The 23,226-nt window shown below is 48.1% G+C and overlaps 1 protein-coding gene across 2 annotated transcripts in view; it reads left to right on the top strand.

Moving 5' to 3' along the window:
* The window catches only part of CFAP91 (cilia and flagella associated protein 91), a 587,002-nt gene that overhangs the window by 439,493 nt on the left and 124,283 nt on the right, over positions 1-23,226 (top strand). For both annotated transcript variants that reach the window (XM_085621057.1, XM_085621056.1), the window contains exon 13: positions 7,646-7,792. In XM_085621057.1, the coding sequence (XP_085477183.1) occupies positions 7,646-7,792 (147 nt within the window). The remainder of the gene's footprint in view (positions 1-7,645; positions 7,793-23,226) is intronic.

The raw sequence follows: 23,226 nt of genomic DNA, 5'->3' as shown, positions 1-23,226 counted from the left end.
CGAGTACTTGGGAGTCCGGTGGGGACACGGGCCTCGCTCGGCCGGGTGGTTCTCCCCCCCCCCCCATGCTCCACCCTGGGCTCGTCCACTCCAGTGGAGCCCGGTCTCCCTCCGCGCAGCCCTCTACTCACAATGTCCACCCCAAGGATGTCCGTCCTGGGTAGACCCCTCCACATCCTATCCTGGAACGTCAATGGCCTCTTAGACCGCATTAAGTGCACTGCTGTCCTCCGTAGCACCCACTGTCAGGGCCCTGATATCCTATTCCTGAAAGAGACGCACCTGATGGGCACCCACTGCACCTTCCTCGCCCACTATGGGTTCGATAGGGTTTGGCATTCAGGCTTCTCGCGGGGCTCCAGGGGGGTGGCTATACTGATCCGCAAAGGTCTTCCCTTTACCTTGACACGGGCTGAGACAGATACACAAGGCCGCTATGTGGCCCTGTCCGGCAAGATCGAGGGGCACCTTATTAATCTCCTGAGTGTATATGTTCCACCCGCCACGCTGCCATCCACCCTCCGACACCTTACAAGTGTTTTTTCCTCCTTCCCACCTGGGTTGGCGGTTGTCGGGGGCGATTTTAACGCTGTCATGCACCCACCACGCGACTCATCCGGTGCTCCCTCTGCGTTCCGCCTCTCCTCCGCTAAGCGACTCTCTGATTGGTCAACTGCCCTGGGTCTCTGCGACGCTTGGAGGGTGTGGAATCCTCGCCGGGAACAATACACCCACACCGCGGCTGCCCATCGCACCCACTCTCGTATTGATCTGTTCTTGGTGCTGGTGTAGTGGGCAAAAGAACGATGGATTTAACCCAGATCTCTTGACTGGGGGAGAATGTATGCATTGTCAGCATTCCGTCCATCATTTGTTTGTTGTAATGCTTTTCGCCCTAAGTGGGATGGGTATTCCCAGACGTGGGACCCGTGCTCACTACGCCACTGGAGTCAAGCTATCCTGGCGGATGACGGCTGATAGCCAGAAACCGGTCCTGGGATGCTTGATTCCGGTCCAGGGAAGACATGGCTTGGCAGTTCGGGCTGGACTGTTCCCATGAGGCACAGGGTCAAGACTGATTTGCATATGGCCATGTCTAAACTGGGGTGGTGTAGTGGGCAAAAGAACAATGGATTTAACCCAGATCTCTTGACTGGGGGAGAATGTATGCATTGTCAGCATTCCGTCCATCATTTGTTTGTTGTAATGCTTTTCGCCCTAAGTGGGATGGGTATTCCCAGACGTGGGACCCGTGCTCACTACGCCACTGGAGTCAAGCTATCCTGGCTGATGACGGCTGATAGCCAGAAACCGGTCCTGGGATGCTTGATTCCGGTCCAGGGAAGACATGGCTTGGCAGTTCGGGCTGGACTGTTCCCATGAGGCACAGGGTCAAGACTGATTTGCATATGGCCATGTCTAAACTGGGGTGGTGTAGTGGGCAAAAGAACGATGGATTTAACCCAGATCGCTTGACTGGGGGAGAATGTATGCATTGTCAGCATTCCGTCCATCATTTGTTTGTTGTAATGCTTTTCGCCCTAAGTGGGATGGGTATTCCCAGACGTGGGACCCGTGCTCACTACGCCACTGGAGTCAAGCTATCCTGGCTGATGACGGCTGATAGCCAGAAACCGGTCCTGGGATGCTTGATTCCGGTCCAGGGAAGACATGGCTTGGCAGTTCGGGCTGGACTGTTCCCATGAGGCACAGGGTCAAGACTGATTTGCATATGGCCATGTCTAAACTGGGGTGGTGTAGTGGGCAAAAGAACGATGGATTTAACCCAGATCTCTTGACTGGGGGAGAATGTATGCATTGTCAGCATTCCGTCCATCATTTGTTTGTTGTAATGCTTTTCGCCCTAAGTGGGATGGGTATTCCCAGACGTGGGACCCGTGCTCACTACGCCACTGGAGTCAAGCTATCCTGGCTGATGACGGCTGATAGCCAGAAACCGGTCCTGGGATGCTTGATTCCGGTCCAGGGAAGACATGGCTTGGCAGTTCGGGCTGGACTGTTCCCATGAGGCACAGGGTCAAGACTGATTTGCATATGGCCATGTCTAAACTGGGGTGGTGTAGTGGGCAAAAGAACGATGGATTTAACCCAGATCTCTTGACTGGGGGAGAATGTATGCATTGTCAGCATTCCGTCCATCATTTGTTTGTTGTAATGCTTTTCGCCCTAAGTGGGATGGGTATTCCCAGACGTGGGACCCGTGCTCACTACGCCACTGGAGTCAAGCTATCCTGGCTGATGACGGCTGATAGCCAGAAACCGGTCCTGGGATGCTTGATTCCGGTCCAGGGAAGACATGGCTTGGCAGTTCGGGCTGGACTGTTCCCATGAGGCACAGGGTCAAGACTGATTTGCATATGGCCATGTCTAAACTGGGGTGGTGTAGTGGGCAAAAGAACGATGGATTTAACCCAGATCTCTTGACTGGGGGAGAATGTATGCATTGTCAGCATTCCGTCCATCCTTTGTTTGTTGTAATGCTTTTCGCCCTAAGTGGGATGGGTATTCCCAGACGTGGGACCCGTGCTCACTACGCCACTGGAGTCAAGCTATCCTGGCTGATGACGGCTGATAGCCAGAAACCGGTCCTGGGATGCTTGATTCCGGTCCAGGGAAGACATGGCTTGGCAGTTCGGGCTGGACTGTTCCCATGAGGCACAGGGTCAAGACTGATTTGCATATGGCCATGTCTAAACTGGGGTGGTGTAGTGGGCAAAAGAACGATGGATTTAACCCAGATCTCTTGACTGGGGGAGAATGTATGCATTGGCAGCATTCCGTCCATCATTTGTTTGTTGTAATGCTTTTCGCCCTAAGTGGGATGGGTATTCCCAGACGTGGGACCCGTGCTCACTACGCCACTGGAGTCAAGCTATCCTGGCTGATGACGGCTGATAGCCAGAAACCGGTCCTGGGATGCTTGATTCCGGTCCAGGGAAGACATGGCTTGGCAGTTCGGGCTGGACTGTTCCCATGAGGCACAGGGTCAAGACTGATTTGCATATGGCCATGTCTAAACTGGGGTGGTGTAGTGGGCAAAAGAACGATGGATTTAACCCAGATCTCTTGACTGGGGGAGAATGTATGCATTGTCAGCATTCCGTCCATCATTTGTTTGTTGTAATGCTTTTCGCCCTAAGTGGGATGGGTATTCCCAGACGTGGGACCCGTGCTCACTACGCCACTGGAGTCAAGCTATCCTGGCTGATGACGGCTGATAGCCAGAAACCGGTCCTGGGATGCTTGATTCCGGTCCAGGGAAGACATGGCTTGGCAGTTCGGGCTGGACTGTTCCCATGAGGCACAGGGTCAAGACTGATTTGCATATGGCCATGTCTAAACTGGGGTGGTGTAGTGGGCAAAAGAACGATGGATTTAACCCAGATCTCTTGACTGGGGGAGAATGTATGCATTGTCAGCATTCCGTCCATCATTTGTTTGTTGTAATGCTAGCCACCGACTGCCAATTGGTGTCGTGGTCGGATATTCTACCGCGTGGCATCTCGGATCACTCCCTGGTCTCCCTTCGTCTCGGGACTCAACTTGGGGGCGTTCATAAGACCTGGCGTATGAACGCTTGGTTTTTGCAGGACAAGGACTTCGTCGAGGCCCTCGAACAGGAGCTGCGACAATACTTCCGGATTAACACAGGCTCGGTCGCCTCGCCGGCCACGTTGTGGGAGACTGGCAAGGCGACAATGCGGGGGGGGTGGCTAGAGGCTTGGTTCATGCACGTCGCGCGGCTCATGCCCCCCGCCTAGTGCAGCTGGAGGCCCGTGCGGCACTGATGGAGGCGGCCCAGGCCGCTGCTGATACTCCTGACTCCTCCCGGCAGCTTGCTCTAATACAAGAAGAAATTAGTCAGGTTTCCTTGGATTCAGCCAAAATGCTTTGGCGTTCATCGGTGGCACGCGTATATGGCTGGGGCGACAAAAACTGCAAATTGCTCCATAACTTAATTTCGTACCCCAAGGCGGACCACGTCATCCTGGAGGTCTGCGATGCAGCCGGCCGTCACCATTTCACCTCGAGGGCCATTGCTCAGGCCTTTGCAGGGTACTACGCCAAGCTGTATGTGGCTGGGCCTCCTACGGACTCTCTGGCAGCGGTGCTGTCGGAGACCGGAACCCGGCTGTCCCACCTCCCCCAGGACGTCTCCGAGACCCTAGATCTTCCCCTTTTCCCGGAGGAGATCCATGGGTCCATTTCAATCCTACACTCTGGCAGGACGCCAGGGCCAGATGGGTACCCGCAAGAATATTACGCAACATACCGAGACCTCCTGGTCCCCCACTTGAAGGCGCTGTTCCAGCACGTGGTGGACACGGGATCCTTTCCCCCCGAGACAGACGTGGCCACCATAGTGGTTCTCCTGAAGACACGATTGCCCTCCCTTGCCTGTGCGGACTATCGCCCCATTTCCCTCATCAATACCGAGGTAAAACTCTTCGCTACCGTCCTGGCTCAGTGGGTCCGTTCCCATTTACACACCCTGGTCTACCCGGATCAGAGTGGTGTCATGCCCGCACGAGGCACTCGGCACTGCATACGTCGCCTCCATCTCGCTCTTGCGCACCGCCACCTCCTCCCCCCGTACCTGGCCCTGCTTCTCCTTGATTTCGAGAAAGCGTTCGATACAGTCGCTTGGGGATATTTGGAGGACGTGTTAGAGTTGATGGGGTTCGGCCTTCCGTTCCGGCGACTCGTCCGAGTCCTTTACTCCAGTCCCACGGCGAGGGTCCTGATCAACGGGGTGCTCTCGGAGACATTTCCCATCCGGAGGGGCACTCGCCAGGGATGCCCACTCTCACCACTCTTGTTTGCGCTGGCGATGGAGTCCTTGGCATCTCTTGTACGCCAAGACTCTGGTATCTGTGGGTGGGCTTGGGACCCTTATCGGGTCGACAAGATCGCTCTCTACGCGGACGATGTTCTCCTCTTTCTGGCGGAGCCGGAGAGTTCTGGCCCGCGTTGTCTGGCGGTCCTCTCCGCATTTGAGCGGGTCTTGGGCCTGCGGCTCAATCCGGCGAAATCCACCCTGGTGCCCCTCCATCCATCACGGGACTGCTTTGATTGGCAGACGAGTATCCCTCCTCCCGGAACTGGAATGGGCTTTAAATTTTACGCCTCTGATTAACAAGACAAAAGCGGACCTTCGGAAGTGGCAGTCCCTCCCGCTCAATCGCTTGGGCAGGAGTGCCCTCGTTAAAATGATGGTACTTCCCCGGTTCTTATATATTTTACAAAACGTCTCCCTTCAGCTTCCGGGGAGCTAGTTCCGTGAACTTGACGGTATCCTTACCCGGTTTCTCTGGGTGGGTGGGAGACCACCTATGTCACTGGCACATTGCCGTATATCTCTCTATGACGGGGTATGGGAGTCACCAATCTCCACCTGTACTACCTAGCCACGAGACTCCTAGTGATCCATGATTGGTGCGCGGGCGGCTGGTCCGACCCGGCGTACCAGGTGAAACTTCGCTCGATGGAGTTCCCTCAACTCCAGGCTTACTTATATGGCGCTCCTATACCCCGAGTTCTCCCCTCGGTCACCAGGACAGTTTTCCTGGCTTGGCGCATGGCGTTGCGCCACACGAAGTGGGACCGGAAACTCACTAGACAGACGCCTCTGTGGTGTGGTACGTGGCTGTGGGAGACCTCGTCTCTTTCGGACTTTAACCGCTGGGACAGCATTGGGATCTCGCTGGGTGGGGACCATATCAGATCCTTTGAGGACTTGCAGCAGCGCTTCTCCCTCCACCCCTCCCAAATATACAAATACTTGCAACTTAGACATGCGCTATGCGTACACATTCCGTCTCCCATCTCTCTCACTGAATTCAGCCCTTTAGAAGCCCAAGTGATGATGGAGAATTTGGGCAGAGGTGGGGTGTCTCGGATCTACCGCTTTTTGGTGAATAACGGTCCCGCTTCACTAGACTCCCTGCGTGGCCATTGGGAGGGGTGGTTGGGCCCCTTGGAGGACGTGGACTGGAGGGACGCCCTTATGGCTCCTAAAACGTTGACGACCTCCTCTAAACTGAGGTTAGTCCAACTCTATTACTTGCACGTGGCGTACCTCACCCCTGCGCGTCTCTTCAGTGCCCGCCTGCAGTCCTCCCCCAATTGCGCACGATACGATCATGCTCCTGCAGACTTCTACCACATGGTCTGGCTATGTCCGGTCCTGGTGGCGTTTTGGGCAGGGGTGGAGCTGGAACTTACACTGACCCTGGGGTGGGAAGTCCCACATGACCCGGTGCGTTTGCTTCTGGGGGTGTTTGATGGCCTAGACGGTTCCCGAGCAGATAAGCGCTTTCTCGGCACGGCGGTGGCGAAGCGGGACATTACGGCACTCTGGTCCCAGGCCAGGCCTCCTAGTGTCAGGCGGTGGAAACGGGGGGTGGACTGGTGTGGGACCCAAGAGGAATTCTTCTTTTTAGCCCGTGGTGTCCTGAACTTTTCCAGAAGGTGTGGGGCAAATGGTTCAACCTAGTTCCCTAAGAGGGTTGCGGATGTGTAGGCGTCATGTCCCTTACGGGCATTACTTTACCCTGCTGTATGCCTTATGCTCCTTTGTCCCTAGTTGTGTGGCTGTCGACTCTCATCTTAATGTATTTGATTCTGCTACCAATGTACTGTTATGGTGTGATTTTAACTCTATAAAATTGATTATAAAAAAAAAAAGAAATATTCAGCAGAAAGGGTTTATTAAAAGTAGAAGCCACTTTACAGCAACAACCAACAAGGTTTCTGATTGACACTGTTTTTTTCAATTTCTTAATTCATGTTCACTGCAGTATGCCTTTCTGTACTCGGTTCACTTGCAATGCCTATTTCTTGTGAGAAGAATGTAGCATCGAACACTAGGCACCTGTGTAGCATCATGAACATACAGTATCATCATTTTTATTAGCTCAATTCTGTGCTTTTTTTTTAGCTTTCTGAGCCCAGTGTGTACACTGGGGAGTTCCAAAACATGGAGAATCTGTAGGAAAAATTGAGTTAATCGGAACATTGTTACTTCTACCAACAAGAAGGCTTTCAAACCTCTTTCATATTAAATGAGGGCTCATTCCACAAAATCACAGGCAGTCACTGGTGTTGCCAGAAACAGCCCCATACATGAGATCTTCATGGATACTATGTTTGTGTACAGTTATAAGACCCCAGTAAGTTGGGTTTTGATGGCAAGTGTAGCATAGCAGTTCTATAAAATGTCTCTGCTGAGATGTCAAGATTGCCATCACCCAAGCAGACTTTGCACCTAAACTAAATTCATGTAGGGTGGCCCTGCATAGACAGTCTTGAGAAGAAAATTGACACATTACAGGGGAAAGAAATGTACCTTCTGAATTGTGGCATTTAGAAGTTACTTTTCCTCTTCATATCTGATGCCATTTTGGACTGTGAAAGTAAATTTATAGGGCACCTTTTCTATGATATGATGCTTAGGGTGGATGGAACCAAGTCGACTCACAGTTATAGAATCATTGAGGGATACTGTAAATAGGCAATGGCCGCATAACACTTTTCAACAGCAGAGTTTACAGTCTTCCGTAGAGTCCAATATTTTTCATGACTTTCTAGTGTTGGTTATGTTGTCTCACTTATATTTCAATAGATGTATGAGGGTAAAGAGAAGCGTCTGGAGCTGATCCAGGAAATGCGTGCCACACATGCTCTCCAGGAAGACAAGCAGCTCTTGAAGAAAGCTGAGAAGCAGGCAACACTGGCTTTACAGCGCCAGAGGGACTTGCGTGATCACAAGGTATGACGACTAAAGTAGGACTTACATGAATATTTCCTCCATTGTTCGTGGACCCGGAATACTTCTTTTCCATAGTACATTAGCAAAACTCTTAATTGGAGGTATCCATTTCAAAGTAAGTATATAATATGTCACCATTCATAATGTGAAGCAGGAAAGCTTTTACTGCATTTCTCTCACTGGAATAGTCAATTTAGGAAACACCAAAAGGTTGGTTGAAAATGTTAGCTCCCAGCTTTAAAACATATGCAACACTGTATGTCAGTAGTGCAATGTGAAGAAAAAGAACACCTGCCATATTACACATTTACTGGGGTTAAGATGAGGACTTCGCTCATTTAAGGGTGCAGCTGCTTCCCTATCCCAGAATGCTCTGCATTGACACTTTGCCTCACAGCCTCGGTTCTTTTTAAATGGAAAAGTATCCAAAGTACCGAAGGAAACCCTGGTATTCAGGGAGGATGGCTGGTTGTTGATATCTTCAGTGATACCTACGACACAGAACTGAAATTAAAAGTAAGTTCCATTCCCTTCAGCATTTTAGAATTCTCACTGATAGTCATAAACACAGAACAGAATAACAAGCATATCCCTGATAACACAGACCAGTGATCCCCAGTAAACATTTAAGAGTGCAGACTGATCAAGTTATAGTCTTAATCAAAGAGAGTCTTTACAACAGCCTGGCCACTTATTGTCCTAATCAAAGCAATAATGTTTATTGAATATGTGGTCCGATCTCCATGTAGCCACCAGCAGCGCTTCTCAACGTCTTGCAGAGTGTACATTTGATTTACCAGGCAAAGGCTTGTTGGTTACAACATGGCATGCAGGACAATATTCACTTAGATAAGATTTGTTTAATGGACCTCATCCCGGTATGGAGACGCCCATTATTTACAAATAAATGCATTGATTTGTGTATGTCTTTGGTTTTCTCTAAATACAGTTTTAACACTGTTCTAACATCTAATGGTTGTAGTAATCAGTCTGCTGGGGTGGCAAGATTACTAAAACGAGAGGTACATAGACTGGTTGGTATGAAAGTCAGAGACAACTTTAGGCAACACATGTAGGTGCATTCTTAACACTACCCTGTTGTTTTTTTTTTATACATTATATGCTTTATCTGTCTAGCTTGTCTTTGGAGGCATTACACCCTTCAAATCCAGTGTTACGATTCAAGTCTCTTCTAACCTGTTCCAGTCCTCATCTTCTGCCTTGTCCTTCTCTTTACATGCTTTCAGGTACTCCTTTGGGTATATTAAAGCCTCCTACAGAATTAGCTTGTTCTTTCAGAGTACAAGTTCTCCCTGTTAGTTTATTCTACTGTCGATCTCAGCAGGGTCCCTGATAAGTCATCCTCTATCCTACCTTTGAGGGAAATGCCCTATTGGCCCTTCAGGGTCCTCCTGGACATCTTCTGGCAAAATCGGCTTTTCTCTACTGTGTGAGAGTTAGAAAAGCAGCCCACATAAATGGCATAAGGGTAGTTATCTACACTTTCCTCCAACGGCCAGAACACGAATAGGAGTGAATTGGAAAAAATGGTTACTTCTTAAAGGAACAGTCTCTCTTTTTAGCTTTTCAATGTTGCTGCCTATCTTGCTGTATTTTCTTTATTTCCTACATTCAAGTTTCAAGTTTCAAGTTTCAAAAGACCTTTATTCGAATTTGTTAAAATTCATAAAAGTACCGACACATCAAAGAACATATACATACACATAATACAAAACAGTTAAATAATTTACATTTCATAGTAACAAAGCAATTCATACAGAGGATAGACAGTAAATTCCATTAACTTATAAGGTTTTAGCAGTAGTATTTTTTGACTGAATCTGATTACAAGGACTTTCCATAGTCTTGCGTGCACGTATGGCTAGTCTTAGAAAAGTGCTAGTGCGAAATGTCAGTTCATCATTGTCCAGGGTGAGCAGCAGCATGTAGGATTCCTGAAGTGTAAGAGGTCTGAGCTTTCTAAAATATGGGGTTAAAAGCCATTTGGTATATCTCACATAATATTTACAGAAAAACAGAAAGTGCAAATCATCTTGAGTACTTGTACCGTCACAGGGGCAGGGGGTAAGGACAGTATGGTGTTGATACCCCAGAGGAAAAGAGAGCAGAAATTTAACAGTTCCTGCCCTTAGACGAAACAGTAGAGATCGTTCCCAATTTGACATAGGCAGTGATAGGTAGGGTGGCATGATTTGCATACAGAGACCATTACCAATGTATTTTTTGACCCCTGATTTCTGTAGTTCAATTCCAAGCCGTTCATTACGATAAAGTGCATAGAGTGCCTTTTGAACCTCATGTTTGTCCTTTGGTTCAATAGCCGTTGGCTCAGTAAACAAAATACCTCTTCCTATTTCATTAAATATTTTAAAAACTTCTTTAAACCAGGGGATCTGTATGCCATTATCACTATTGAGGCAGTCCCTAATGATGTTTTGCGTAAGGGCAGCAGCCTCATTCCTCCAGATTCTGATCCAGAAGAGTGCTGGTCTTGCTTTAATAAAGTCGTTTATGAATGGGAGGTTAAGTTCGTTATGACAGATGAAATTGGAAGAGGAAATTGGTGCTCCCAGCAGTTTCCTGCAAAAACGGTTTTCCTCTCTTTGAATACCAATGCTGCTGGCCGATCCCCAAACTTCGGCTCCATACGTAGCAACAGGGGAACACTGTAATTTAAAAATTTGAACAATAGCTTTAGTGGCGCCGATTTTCTTAGGGCGTGGGAGACTCAGGACGGAGTTGTTGGCTTTCGAGAACTTGCTCGTGGCGTGGGCCACATGCCCACTCCAGGAGCCGTTCGCAGCGAAAACCAACCCCAGATAAGGGAACTTATGGACAGATTCGAGTTTATCTGTTCCAATTTGAATAGTGCCGAGTTTCCTTTTGCCCGGCCCACAAGGCATAATAAAAGACTTTTTAAAATTAACTTTTAAATCCAGTCCCTCCATAAAATTTACAAAACTATGTACAAGCAGACGTAAGGCGTTTGGTGTACGTGCCAAAAGGACAGCGTCGTCTGCATATAAAAGTACGGGCAAGGGATTTCCTAAAATGATTGGGACATCGGGGGTAGCTTTCTTTAAACAGTTGGACAGGCCATTAATATAAATGATAAACAGCAGGGGTGCTAAAACGCACCCCTGTCTCACCCCCCTCCCTATCTTAATGGCTCCCGATACCTCTCCGCCCATACCAATACGTACCCGAGCTTTCAAGTCAGTATGGAGATAGGCTAAGAATCTAACAAGAGTGGCATCGAGACCATTTGACAGGAGAGTTAACCATAGCTTGGATCTATTCACAAGATCGAATGCGGATGAAAGATCCATAAAAGCTAGGTAAACGGGGGATGAGCGAGCAATGCAGTATTTATCTATTATCAATTTTAAGTTTAGGCATTGCTCGACTGTTCCTACCCCACTCCTAAACCCCATCTGGCAGGGGTCTAAAAAGTCAGAATCAGACGCCCATACCAGTACCCTATTATAAATTATTCGTCCTAGTATTTTTAAAGTATTGTCCAGGAGGGAGATGGGACGATAATTTACTGGGTCAGATCTGTCTCCCTTTTTGTAAATGGGGACAATAATACTAGTAGCCCAGGTGGCAGGCATGGCTACATGTGGAAGACTATTAAAAATATTTAAAAGTATTGGTGTCCAAAGATCAACGTTAAATTTAAGGATATCTATAGGGAGGCCGTCTGGCCCGGGCGCCTTGTTGCCTAGGCTCTCTTTGATAGCTTTCCTGACTTCTAAGTCCGAAATCTCTAAGCCTGCTGTTTGGTTCAGGTTAGGGAGAGGTTGCTCATCAGAGGGGGCAGCATAAATATTAGAAAAATGGGTCTCCCAGGCTGTACTGGTTATGTTGCAACTAATTTTAGTAAGCTCTTTGCCCATTTCCCTCGTTCTCCTAACTGCCGTCCAAAATGGGCCGCTGCCACCCAGATTGGCGCTGATAACCAGCTTATCCCAGTGATCGGAGAGCAAATTTGCCTTCCTTTTCGATGTTTTATCTTTATAGTTTTTCCTGGCGGCTCGAACAGCGTCCTTACACCTGGGATTGGCAGAGAGGGCCTTTCTTAACTCTCTATTGGCCACGGAGCAAGATGTATCAAACCACCGTGGCTCTTTATGGTCAGTAGAGAGTGGGACTGACAGGAGAGTTTTTATATTGGTGCATAAAGCTTCAAAATCAGTAATCAGTTCTTCATTATTTGTACTGGGGGAGGAGAGACATTTCAATAGATCCGGATATTCCTCCTGAATCGTATCTATAATGGCCCCACAATCAATTCCTCTCCATTTAAGGCGAAGGCCATCAATTGAGGGTGTGATATCCCTAGCTCCATTTAAATTCATAAAAATCGGACTGGGTGCGAGGTTAAAAATAGCAAACAAAGGATTATGATCGCTGAAGGACGTTTGCACCACAGAAGATTTGATTAAACAGTCCGTTAACACAGGTGATGTAAAAATGTAATCGATAATTGAACCGTTATCCCTGCCCTTAAACGTAGGGGCATAGGGAAAATTCATATCATACCCTACACTCATTACATCAACAAGATTAAAATCCGAGAGTATGCTAATCAGTTCCAAACCCCTGCGGTCATTACAGTGATCAAAGTTAGTGGATCCATAGTTATCTATAAGTTTCACATTAAAATCTCCCCCGATCAGAATACTAGTCTTAATATCTACTGACATGGAACAATCAATTATATTTAAAACCTTAGATAAAGCAACAAAATTTTTGTTCGGTACACCATTAAAATCATTATTGTAAAAATTAATTAAATAAATTGTGGTCTTTGATTTCAATTTATATTCCAGAATTTGAATGTTGGAATTAGCAAGGTTATCTGACTTCAAAACATTAATTGTACCGCCTGCCAAAATTCTAATCCCCGTAAAGAGTCCACCCACCGCTCGGCCAAAACTAGGTTTTAGAGATGTCAGGCTGAAACAGTGGTAGCCTTCGATATACAGGTTATCAACAGCCCAAGTCTCTTGGAACATGAGTATGTCTATGTCCTTAATTAGTTCGGTCCAGGCAGGGTCAGAGAGCTTGGATTCTAAACCTGCAACATTCCAGCTTAGGATTGATAGGCCGTGTTTGAAACCCTGGTTGATAAATGTGCACCTAGTATTCCCATTATCATAGATAGTTGATTCGTTTGAAATGGCCGGAGTGCTATCCGACAATATGATTTCTGGAACTACTGTTTTAGCATGGAGTGATGCAAGTGAATTTATGATTGTGGCATCCTCTTGGTTACAAGTTTTTGCATTCTTGCATGATTCATTATTAAGGGGTATGCTCAGTCAATCCTGTTCGTCTAATGATGATAGATAGTCGAACCGATTGAAAGTTGGGATATTGTACATTGGCCTGACTTGTGTCGTCTGAGCAAACTGGAATGGGTTAGGGATTGGGTAAGACCTATCCCTGTGATTGCTCTGACGCATAGTTGGGGCTTGAAAATGTTGTGGATGGTTGGGGGTAAGAATTGGCATTAGAGGTTGTGGATGCCAATTGGGGTTGTTGGAAAAGGCGGCATTTAGGTTCTGGTTTTGGGCAAAAAAGGGTGATTTGACCCTTGCACCAAAATTCATCTCTTGGTATGAGTTAATGGGGAAATTGTTGGGAGGGTTAACCGTGGCTTGTTCTGGAGGTATCAGGTGTCGATAAAAATATCCTAAGGGAAGGAGCGTGGTGTTAAATTCCCATGGCGATGGTAAAGGGGCGTTGGCTAGTGTTTTCTCTGCCCAATGTGGTTTTCTAAAACTAATAATGACACAGTCGCCCTCAAATTTTTTCCTAAGGGGTCCAATCCAACCCACCCGCTGTGTGTTAATAATCTCCCTTGCACCATCAATCGGGTAATTGCAGTTAGTAATTAGCCAGTGCAGGGTTTTATTTTTGAGTGATATGGGATTTTCATCCTGATCCTCTCTTAGTTTAGTAACATTTACTAACACTAATACATATGCACCGCATTCCGGAGGAAGATTGATGCGGGCCGGAACTTGTCTGGGCGGTTTTGGGATGGGTTGGGTCAAGATAGGATTGCTTGTAGAAATTGAAGGGTGACCTGTGGTGCTCGCAGTTGAGAGTGTGGTATTCGCGGTGGTATTGATGCCAGGATCCTTTCTTTTATCTGTGGATTTGCTATTAGTGTGTGGTGTTGCTGTTTTTTGTTTAGTAATTGGGCCATTGGCCAGCGCAACAGGTACAACTTTATCTGCATTATTTGGGGCGGCTGGGGGTACTTGTAAGATAGTTGTTTTGGGGCCTACTATATTGGTGGGGTTACTATTTTTTGTACTGGTTGCAGGACCTCCCTTTAGGAAAATCTTAAGAGGGTTGCTCAATTCATCTAGCTGTTTTTCTAATCGAGCAAGCCTATTTTCGATTGGGGATAGATAAATGCTTAATAAATCCCCCAGTCTTTCCAACAGGGGGTCATATGCCTTGTCTATATTTCCGTTAGTGTTCGTTGTTCTGCCCTGCTGAACAGTTTCACTATCATCCCTCTGGGGTATTACCGTAACCTTAGTCGCGTTATGATTATTGTCAGGGACAAAGTTGGTATTTTTCCCAGGTTTCCTTTGTGCCCGGCCATATTTCCTGATCGTAGTTACCCGGGGCTTGGGTACGTGTAACTTCAGTTTTTGAACTGCCCCCTCACGCCTACCTCTAGCATGCCTGGTGTTATCAGCAGATTGTACTTTGGGAGAGGGGTTAATTAGTAAGTCAGGCGTTTTTTCCAGGTCTGTGCTAGTGTCGGTATCTGTGTCTAACAGGGGAATTGAGGCTGAGAGGTTAACCTCGCTAGGAATGGTGTGTATGTCAGCACAAACATCAAGTAGGGGTCTGATGTTATTAGGCATAATTTGTGCAGGTGTAGTGGCGGTAGCAATGAGGCCAAGCGAAGAACGTTTGGCATGCGCCAAGTCTTGTGATACCCTGCGTTCTAGTAGGTTTATGCCCTGGTTGATGGCATCATTGGCCTTAGAAATAAAAAGGTCAATGGGGCCAGTCACAGCGGCAGCAGTTTTGCTGCGGGTGCCTCTTGGGGCCATGCTGACAAATAATAACCCCTGTTCTGCGATTTGGGTTGTTACGCAGGACTACAGATACAAGTATCAATGACACATAGCAACATTATAGTTATAAGGCAGATAGTCCCGGAAATGATAGCAGTACCCACAGTTCCCAAATGAGGAATGGCCAGTGAACCAATGAACAGTACCTTCAAGTTGTAACGAATAGGTGAATAAAAGGAGGTGGCCCCGTCCCGTCCTCCTCGTGCCTCTGAGGGCCTCAGAGGGCCCGCCCTTGTCCCGGGCTTCTCCCGGCGCTGCCCGCGCGCGTCCCGCGTCGCGCACAGTGTTGGGAGTTTATTATTAGGAGGAGGAGGGGCTAACTGGCCACAGGTGCTCCTGGCTCACCGATTAGCGCTGGGCTGCTGGGAGTGGTAGTCCGTGTTCTTCCAGGTACACGGAGGGTGGCGGGGAACAGGTTGGCTTTTCTTCCCGTTTTCGACCCCCAGAAGTACGCCCTCAGTCCACGGGCAGCACAGGTTCCCCACTGCAGGCAGGACAGGAAAGGAAAAGCGCCGGCAAGAAAGCCTCACGCAGCGGCACCCGCGCCAGCGGGTGCGGCAAGTTGTGATGTACTGCGAGGCTAACTGGCCACAGGTGCTCCTGGCTCACCGATTAGCGCTGGGCTGCTGGGAGTGGTAGTCCGTGTTCTTCCAGGTACACGGAGGGTGGCGGGGAACAGGTTGGCTTTTCTTCCCGTTTTCGACCCCCAGAAGTACGCCCTCAGTCCACGGGCAGCACAGGTTCCCCACTGCAGGCAGGACAGGAAAGGAAAAGCGCCGGCAAGAAAGCCTCACGCAGCGGCACCCGCGCCAGCGGGTGCGGCAAGTTGTGATGTACTGCGAGGCTAACTGGCCACAGGTGCTCCTGGCTCACCGATTAGCGCTGGGCTGCTGGGAGTGGTAGTCCGTGTTCTTCCAGGTACACGGAGGGTGGCGGGGAACAGGTTGGCTTTTCTTCCCGTTTTCGACCCCCAGAAGTACGCCCTCAGTCCACGGGCAGCACAGGTTCCCCACTGCAGGCAGGACAGGAAAGGAAAAGCGCCGGCAAGAAAGCCTCACGCAGCGGCACCCGCGCCAGCGGGTGCGGCAAGTTGTGATGTACTGCGAGGCTAACTGGCCACAGGTGCTCCTGGCTCACCGATTAGCGCTGGGCTGCTGGGAGTGGTAGTCCGTGTTCTTCCAGGTACACGGAGGGTGGCGGGGAACAGGTTGGCTTTTCTTCCCGTTTTCGACCCCCAGAAGTACGCCCTCAGTCCACGGGCAGCACAGGTTCCCCACTGCAGGCAGGACAGGAAAGGAAAAGCGCCGGCAAGAAAGCCTCACGCAGCGGCACCCCTACATGTTTTTCAAGGTAATATAAAAGCAGTGAGTTGTCTGTATTATGCAAATTATTGTTTGAGGTTTTAACCTGTCTTTTAATAAATGTAGTAGAACCTAGCTTTTAAAGATCAAATAATTCGACTTGAGATAAGCCAAAGTTATTTTTCAATAATTTTCTATCTATTTATTTTTCTATAATCTTCTATCTATCTATCTATCTATCTATCTATCTATCTATCTATCTATCTATCTATCTATCTATCTATCTATCTATCTATCTATCTATCTATCTATCTATCTATCTATCTATCTATCTATCTATCTATCTATCTATCTATCTATGTTAACTATAACTTGTGCACTGATGTGGCTGGGCCCTGCATCCAACCCTTCGCCTGCGTCCTACCTTCTACTGTGCGCAGCATAGGGTTGGCCTCCATGCTCAGCCTGCCCCAAGGGACTCCCACCCCACTTTTTCTTACAACAAATTTTATTGCAGTTTTGTGATACATCAAGCCTTAACCATCCACATACATATGTAAAACGATAATTGACAAACGTCTGCTGATAACGGTCAATCAATCAGTCAATCAATCAGGTAATGGTAAGCGCGCTATTCACCTGTGAGGTTCTCAAGGCCGCAGATCTGTTTAGCCGAAGAGCCAGGTCTTGAGGGTCTTCCTGAAGGTGTTCAGGGAGGGGGCGCGTCTGATGTTTGCTGGTAGCTCGTTCCAGGTCTTGGCTGGAATGTGAGAGAAGGATCTTAGGCCTGCTCTGGCTCTGTGGCTGCGCGGGATTTTGGCCAGTGCGAGGTTGGAAGATCGGAGGTTTCTTTTGGGTACGTGGAAGTTGATTCTGTTGTTGAGGTATTTGGGTCCATTGTTGTGTAGGCATTTGTAGGCGTGAGTGAGGATTTTGAAAGTGACTCTTTTCTCCACAGGGAGCCAGTGGAGACTTCGTAGGTGTTGACTGATGTGTTCATGCCGGGGGATGCAGAGGACGAGTCTGGCGGCGGTGTTCTGTATTGTCTGGAGTTTGCAGAGTAGGGACTGCCGGCGTCCACCAGGTGCTGTCCCATGCAGAAGGGGTGGTACGGAGGACGACGACCGCCCTCGGAAGCCCACCTACCCCCTCAGACCACGCCAAGAACCTCGGCATCGTACTCGACTCATCACTCACCGTGAACCGACAGGTTAACGCCGTCACCTCCAGCTGCTTTAACACCCTCAGCATCCTCCGCAAGACCTTCAAGTGGATCCCTCCTGATTCAAGGAAGACAGCCACCCACGCACTCATCACCAGCAGACTGGACTATGGAAACGCACTCTACGCCGGCATCAACAAGTCCCTACTCCGCAAACTCCAGACAATACAGAAAATCACTGCCAGACCCGTCCTCGGCATCCCCTGACACAAACACATCAGCCAACACCTACGAAGTCTCCACTGACTCCCCGTGGAGAAAAGAGTCGGTGATGTAAAAACAGGCACAGACATTCCCAGACCACCTCCCCGAGTCCCCAATGTCCCCAACAATACCCCTAATCAGATATCTTAGTGTTTCCCGATTCACAGCATTAAGGCACACCCTCATAGGATCGTATTTCATTGTCAATGTGGGCTGTGGCAGTTTTTACAGGCGCCAAGACTATACCACGATAATCAGCTCAGTGCCCCCATATCTAGGGGTGTTTATGGGGGCATCCTCTTGTGTGGAAAACGGCAACCTCTAGCCCCATACAGTGATCCATTGCTCTCCTCCACACCCCCATCAATGGCGGTGTAACTGCCTTCCACAGTTTGACACCATCCCTTTTGGCTAGGGTCAGTGCCAGGAATAATAAATGTCTCTTGTCCCGGTTCCCACCTATCCCTTCTGTACAATGCACAAGTATCAATTTAGGGTCAAATGGGATCTCCCAAGAGAGGACTTCTGCAAAACAGGATGCCACCCCGCACCAAAAGTGGTCCAGTGACGCACAGCTCCACACAGTATGTAAAAAAGTTCCTTCCGCCACTCCACACCTAAGATACAGGGGAGAAGCAATGACGTGTGTGTGTAAAACACAATTAATGTACATAGTACTTTGAACAACGCCGCTTTCCGACCTCTTTGTTTAGATATGATATTCCAGCTGCAGCGCCTGGTGAGACTGAACAGCTTTACAAGATCTTAATAATTGCAAGTGGGCGAAGAGATACGAATCCCCTGCGTAGTGTACAATACACTTGAAGACGGGTGTAGAAAGGCTGACTTCAAAAATGCCAAGCGAGACTTGCTATTTGTGGACAGTCTGATCAAAGATATGGTGAGTCTGTGCCCCGCTACTAATTCTCACCGATGCAACCCGTAATAGTTTACAGAAGGGTCCTGAGATATGCGGTATGGATTGAGAGTGTGCTACCAAGTTATTATATATAAAAACACGAAGTTACATAAAATCAACCACTACATATCCCAGAATGCCTTGGACAATATATTAAGGCATGATAAGCAGAACTGCTAATGAGCATTGCCACTTGAGAAAGACTTACTGTCAAAACGCGTTGTGAATTCAGATGCTGCTTCAATAAAGAAACCGGCTAATATACTTCACCAACCAAAAACGCTGCATATATATATATATGCAGCCTATAGCAAAAGGCTGTAAATGCAGAAATTACATTGCGTTTTTGTTTAAAAACATCCAACAATTTTCCAACGCCCTTCTATGAAAACAGAAAAAGAGACTATAAAATCGCAACCTTTATTCGGAAAATGAAAATGCAAGGGAATGAGAGGCATTGTTTGCTAATAGTCTGCATTTAAAGTATAACTGAGAAAACTGATGCCATTCCTTTAAGACCTCACAGGACCCCCTGTATCCCATCATGCCCCACAGGTTACAGTCAGGTCAGTTCTTTTTTCCAGCTACTACTGTTGGGATCCTGGAGCACTAAGCTCTGCTGTTTTTTTGATGTTTTGTCATAAAATTCTCTTTGAAAACTCAAGTTTTTGGTTTCATTCGACAGATTTTAGTACCTAGAAGACAGTTTTTCTGACAGAAAGATAGAATTTTTTCTGTCAAGTCATGTCTTCAGTCTTTGTGAAGTGCCCTTCTTGTGGCAAAAAGAAGGTGCAGATCGATCCAGATTCAGTCTGAATTACCTGTATCCCTGATTCTCATCTTCTAAAGACATGCCATCATTGTCAGAAGCTGTCCAGAAGTGCTCTGAAGGACAGAGAGAAGATTTGGCTGCATGGCCTACAGGGGAGAGGAAAGACAGGATCTTCAGAGGCCTAGGGGGTCTCAATCCTCCTCCAAAGAGCCCTCCTCTCATACAAATACAGCCCATTGAGGATGATCTCATGAAACACATGAGAAACGGCAACCCCAATCACTGCGAGAGTTAGGACATCGAAATTGGATGAAATACCCGTGTGTTCGCCATCAACGTCGACGTCTGCGTGTAGAGTGGCTTCGGAACAGACGCGCCACTTGCCGTTAGGACAACCATCGCACTTGAGACTTCCTTCTACATCCAAGCCTCATTGTTACTCGATGTTGAGATAGATCTTCACCTCTGTCGAAGCGATCATTGGCAACAAGATCGACGTCGAGCTACCACCTAGCCTCCCAACTCCCCGTGGCTCATAACTGGTTCAACAGAGGGTGGTCTGACCCTGCCTATAGGCTAGAGCTCAGTCGCATGGGCTTCCCTACTCTGCAGGCACTGTTATAAGGAGCCCCAATCCCCACCCAGATGCCGACGGTTACACAAGTGGTACTCCTAGCTTGGTGTGCCGCCCTACACCACATACAATGGAATGCTAAACTTACACAACAAACCCCTTTATGGCATGGCACCTGGCTGAGGGAGGTGGCTTTGATCGCCGGCTTTCGGACCTGGGGCTCAATTGGGATCTCTCAACTTGGGAATGTGTGAGCGGGGACCCACATGCGCTCCTTTGCCGACCTATAAATGTGCTTTGCCCTCGCAAACTTCCAATTCTATAAATACCTTCAGGTCCAACACGTCCTTCATACTCACATATGCGACCCTGACCCCCCATCAGAGTTCAACCCACTTGAAGCGAAAATCCTCATGGGACATGGCGGTGCCTCACAAATTTACCGTACCCTCATAATAAACTCCCCCAACACACTCTGTCCTCTACGGACCCAGTGGGAGGGCCTGGTCGGAGCGCTGGAGGATGCGGACTGGCGTGAAGCCCTGAAGAAACGTGAAAATTCACAGTCGGCGTTAAAAACATGGTCTAAAAGAGTACTGACAGCAACAAGCAAGTGAAAGTCATCAGAGGTGTAGTGTTTGCCATCTGAGTCAGTGAACCAAGGTCTCCTTCACCAGTTGGACCTGCTCCTGGTACACCTGTAAATGTCTCCCAGGTTGGCTTAAAAAACAAACACAAGTGGTTCGAGCCTGTACCTCAGAATCCTGACTCATACTTTTCGCGAATGTACTCTCCATCCAGGATTACCTGCGTACGACATCACCAAAACGTACTCCTCCAGACTCCCCATCCACACTTCTGGAGAGACATGTGATTGCGCCGAAGTCCTCACGGCGATCCAGGACCCCGCAGAGGAGTAGATCAAGTTCAAAGTCAGCTAGAAACAGGTCTACTTCCAGATCTCGGCCATCCCATCATTCCAGATCCAGCCATAGGAGGCGTAGAACACCCTCGTTGTCTAGTACTTCTCAATCCTCCGTGAGGGATTATTCCCCAACAATACCAGACACACCGCCTACAAGGAATTCTTCTGTAAATGACTAGACCACATTCAACGAGGTGTTGATTAGAGGTGCATCAAAACTGAACATTGTTATTCCAGCATCTACAACATCGTCTTCGGTCATCTTCGAGACTCTGCATCACAGAGCGGTATCAATGCCACTGCTACCTCTAGTCCCAGGGCTTCTAGAGCTGTCAATGCAACTCTTCCTGACTCTATCTTTTCTCTAAGAGAAACGCCATCATGGATTCTTCAAAATTATATGGCTCTGGGCCAGGACCTGTCGTTTCTACGCGCTGATCCCCCACCAGATTCAGTCTTCATAGCCGCTGCTCTTAAGACGCACACTATGTCCTCATCATCATCAGTCCCTTCAGATAAGGACATCAAACAGGTAGACACCATAGGGAAGAAAATGTGCAGGACATCCGCTTCCTTTATGAAAGTACCCAGCAGTTACCTGAGGAAGACAGGAAAAACTTTCAGGGAATCCTGCATGAAGGTGGATTAGTATCCAAAAAGGAATTAGTGCAGCTGCGGATGCGTCAGATCTGGGTGCGCATGGATATTCCCATGGCATCTGCGCCAGAAGGTCTTCCTGGCTTAGTCTCATGGACCTAAAACCAGAGGCTCAGCACATAATTATAAATCTGCCTTTTACGGGAAATTCATTATTTGGCACTCATGCAGATGATGAAATGGCCAAAATGAAAACTGAGGTAAATACTTTAGTTTAGTCTGGAAAAACAGAGTGCTGAAAAAGGTACAAACCTTATGATAGACGTTACTATCAACAGAGGGTTCAATCCCCTCGGTGAACTTCACAACATCAACAGGTCCAGACCAGCTTGTGGAAGAGGAGATCAACGACAAACGGCATCCTCTACTAAACCACTGGCTAAGCAATGAGGTCTCACTTCCCCTTTCTTCGTTACACGCTCTGGTGGGTGAAAGTATCATCAAACACCTGGATGAGTAGCGCTCCATCATAAGATACGAGTGGGTCCTAAATATTGTTCAAAAGAGTTACTCACTTCGTTTCAAGTCTCCTCCTCCCGCTATTCTACCTACAAAATAATCATGTCATCAGCGAGACCGCCTACAAAATGGTTGCCAGGCTGCTCCAAAAGGAGGCCATAGAAAGTCCCTTATTCCCAAAAGGGACTAGGAATATACTCTTGCTATTTCTTGGTGAGGAAGAAAGGTCCCAAACAAGACTTTCTACCCATTTTGGACTTGAGTCCTGAAAAATGTATATGAAAGTAAAGTTCAGGATGCTAGCTCTTCACAAGATCTAACCACAACTACATCAGGGGGACTGGATGTGTTTGTGCGATCTCCAGGATGCATACTTCCACATCCCGATCGCCACATAACACCAAAAGTTCCTATGCTTCCAAGTGGCTTCCAAACACTACCAATAAAAAGTGTTCCCATTTGGTCTTAAAATCTGCATCTCACACTTTCTCAAAATGCATGGCCGCGGTACAGCACTCTTTAGGAGGAGAATATTTGTCTAACTTTACTTAGACGACTGGCTTATAAAAAGTTACTCCCAGTCACAGACGGAAGAACATTACCAAATCTGCATCAAGGCTTTGCAAAATCTAGGTCTCCAGATCAGCTTCAAAACATCCGTCCAAAAGCCAGTCCAAATACTGCATTATCTGGGTGCTGGTCTAGACACAAGAGCTGCAAGAGTGTATCCGACAGAGGAGAGACTAACCTCAATCATTCTGAACAGTTGCGGCCGCCACAATAAAGAGGTGGTGCAGCTGGTGGAGGGTGCGCGTGGGGGGGGGGTTATATTAAATTCAATTCATTTAAAGTAAAGGCTTACCTGGAGCTGCTTCCCGCGTTGCTCTCGGTCTGTCCTTCCTGGTCCCAACCAAGCACTGGGGCCACGTCACGGACTTCTTGCAATCCCTGCACTACTCTCATGTGAGAGCAGTGCGGGGATTAGTCTGAGCAGGCAGGGAAGATGCCCTGCTCAGACCAGGAAGTCTGTGGGGTTTCTCTAGCCCAGCTGCTCAATGCAACTGGGCTGGAGAAAACCTAAGTGCGCATGTGTGTTTTGCTCGGCCTGAGACGACTGGCTAAAACACATATGCACACTTTGGGAGTGGAGTGCAGGTTGCACTCCTCATCCCAATGCTCCGCCCCTCCATCACCAGCTGGCTCAGAGGTTCAAAATGAAAACTAAAACAATTACATTGTTTTATTTTTCATTTACTAGCTCCGAGCCA

This window comes from Triturus cristatus, chromosome 8 (assembly GCF_964204655.1).
Source record: "Triturus cristatus chromosome 8, aTriCri1.1, whole genome shotgun sequence".
Lineage (NCBI taxonomy): Eukaryota > Metazoa > Chordata > Amphibia > Caudata > Salamandridae > Triturus > Triturus cristatus.
This window is presented reverse-complemented; position numbering and strand designations above follow the sequence as displayed.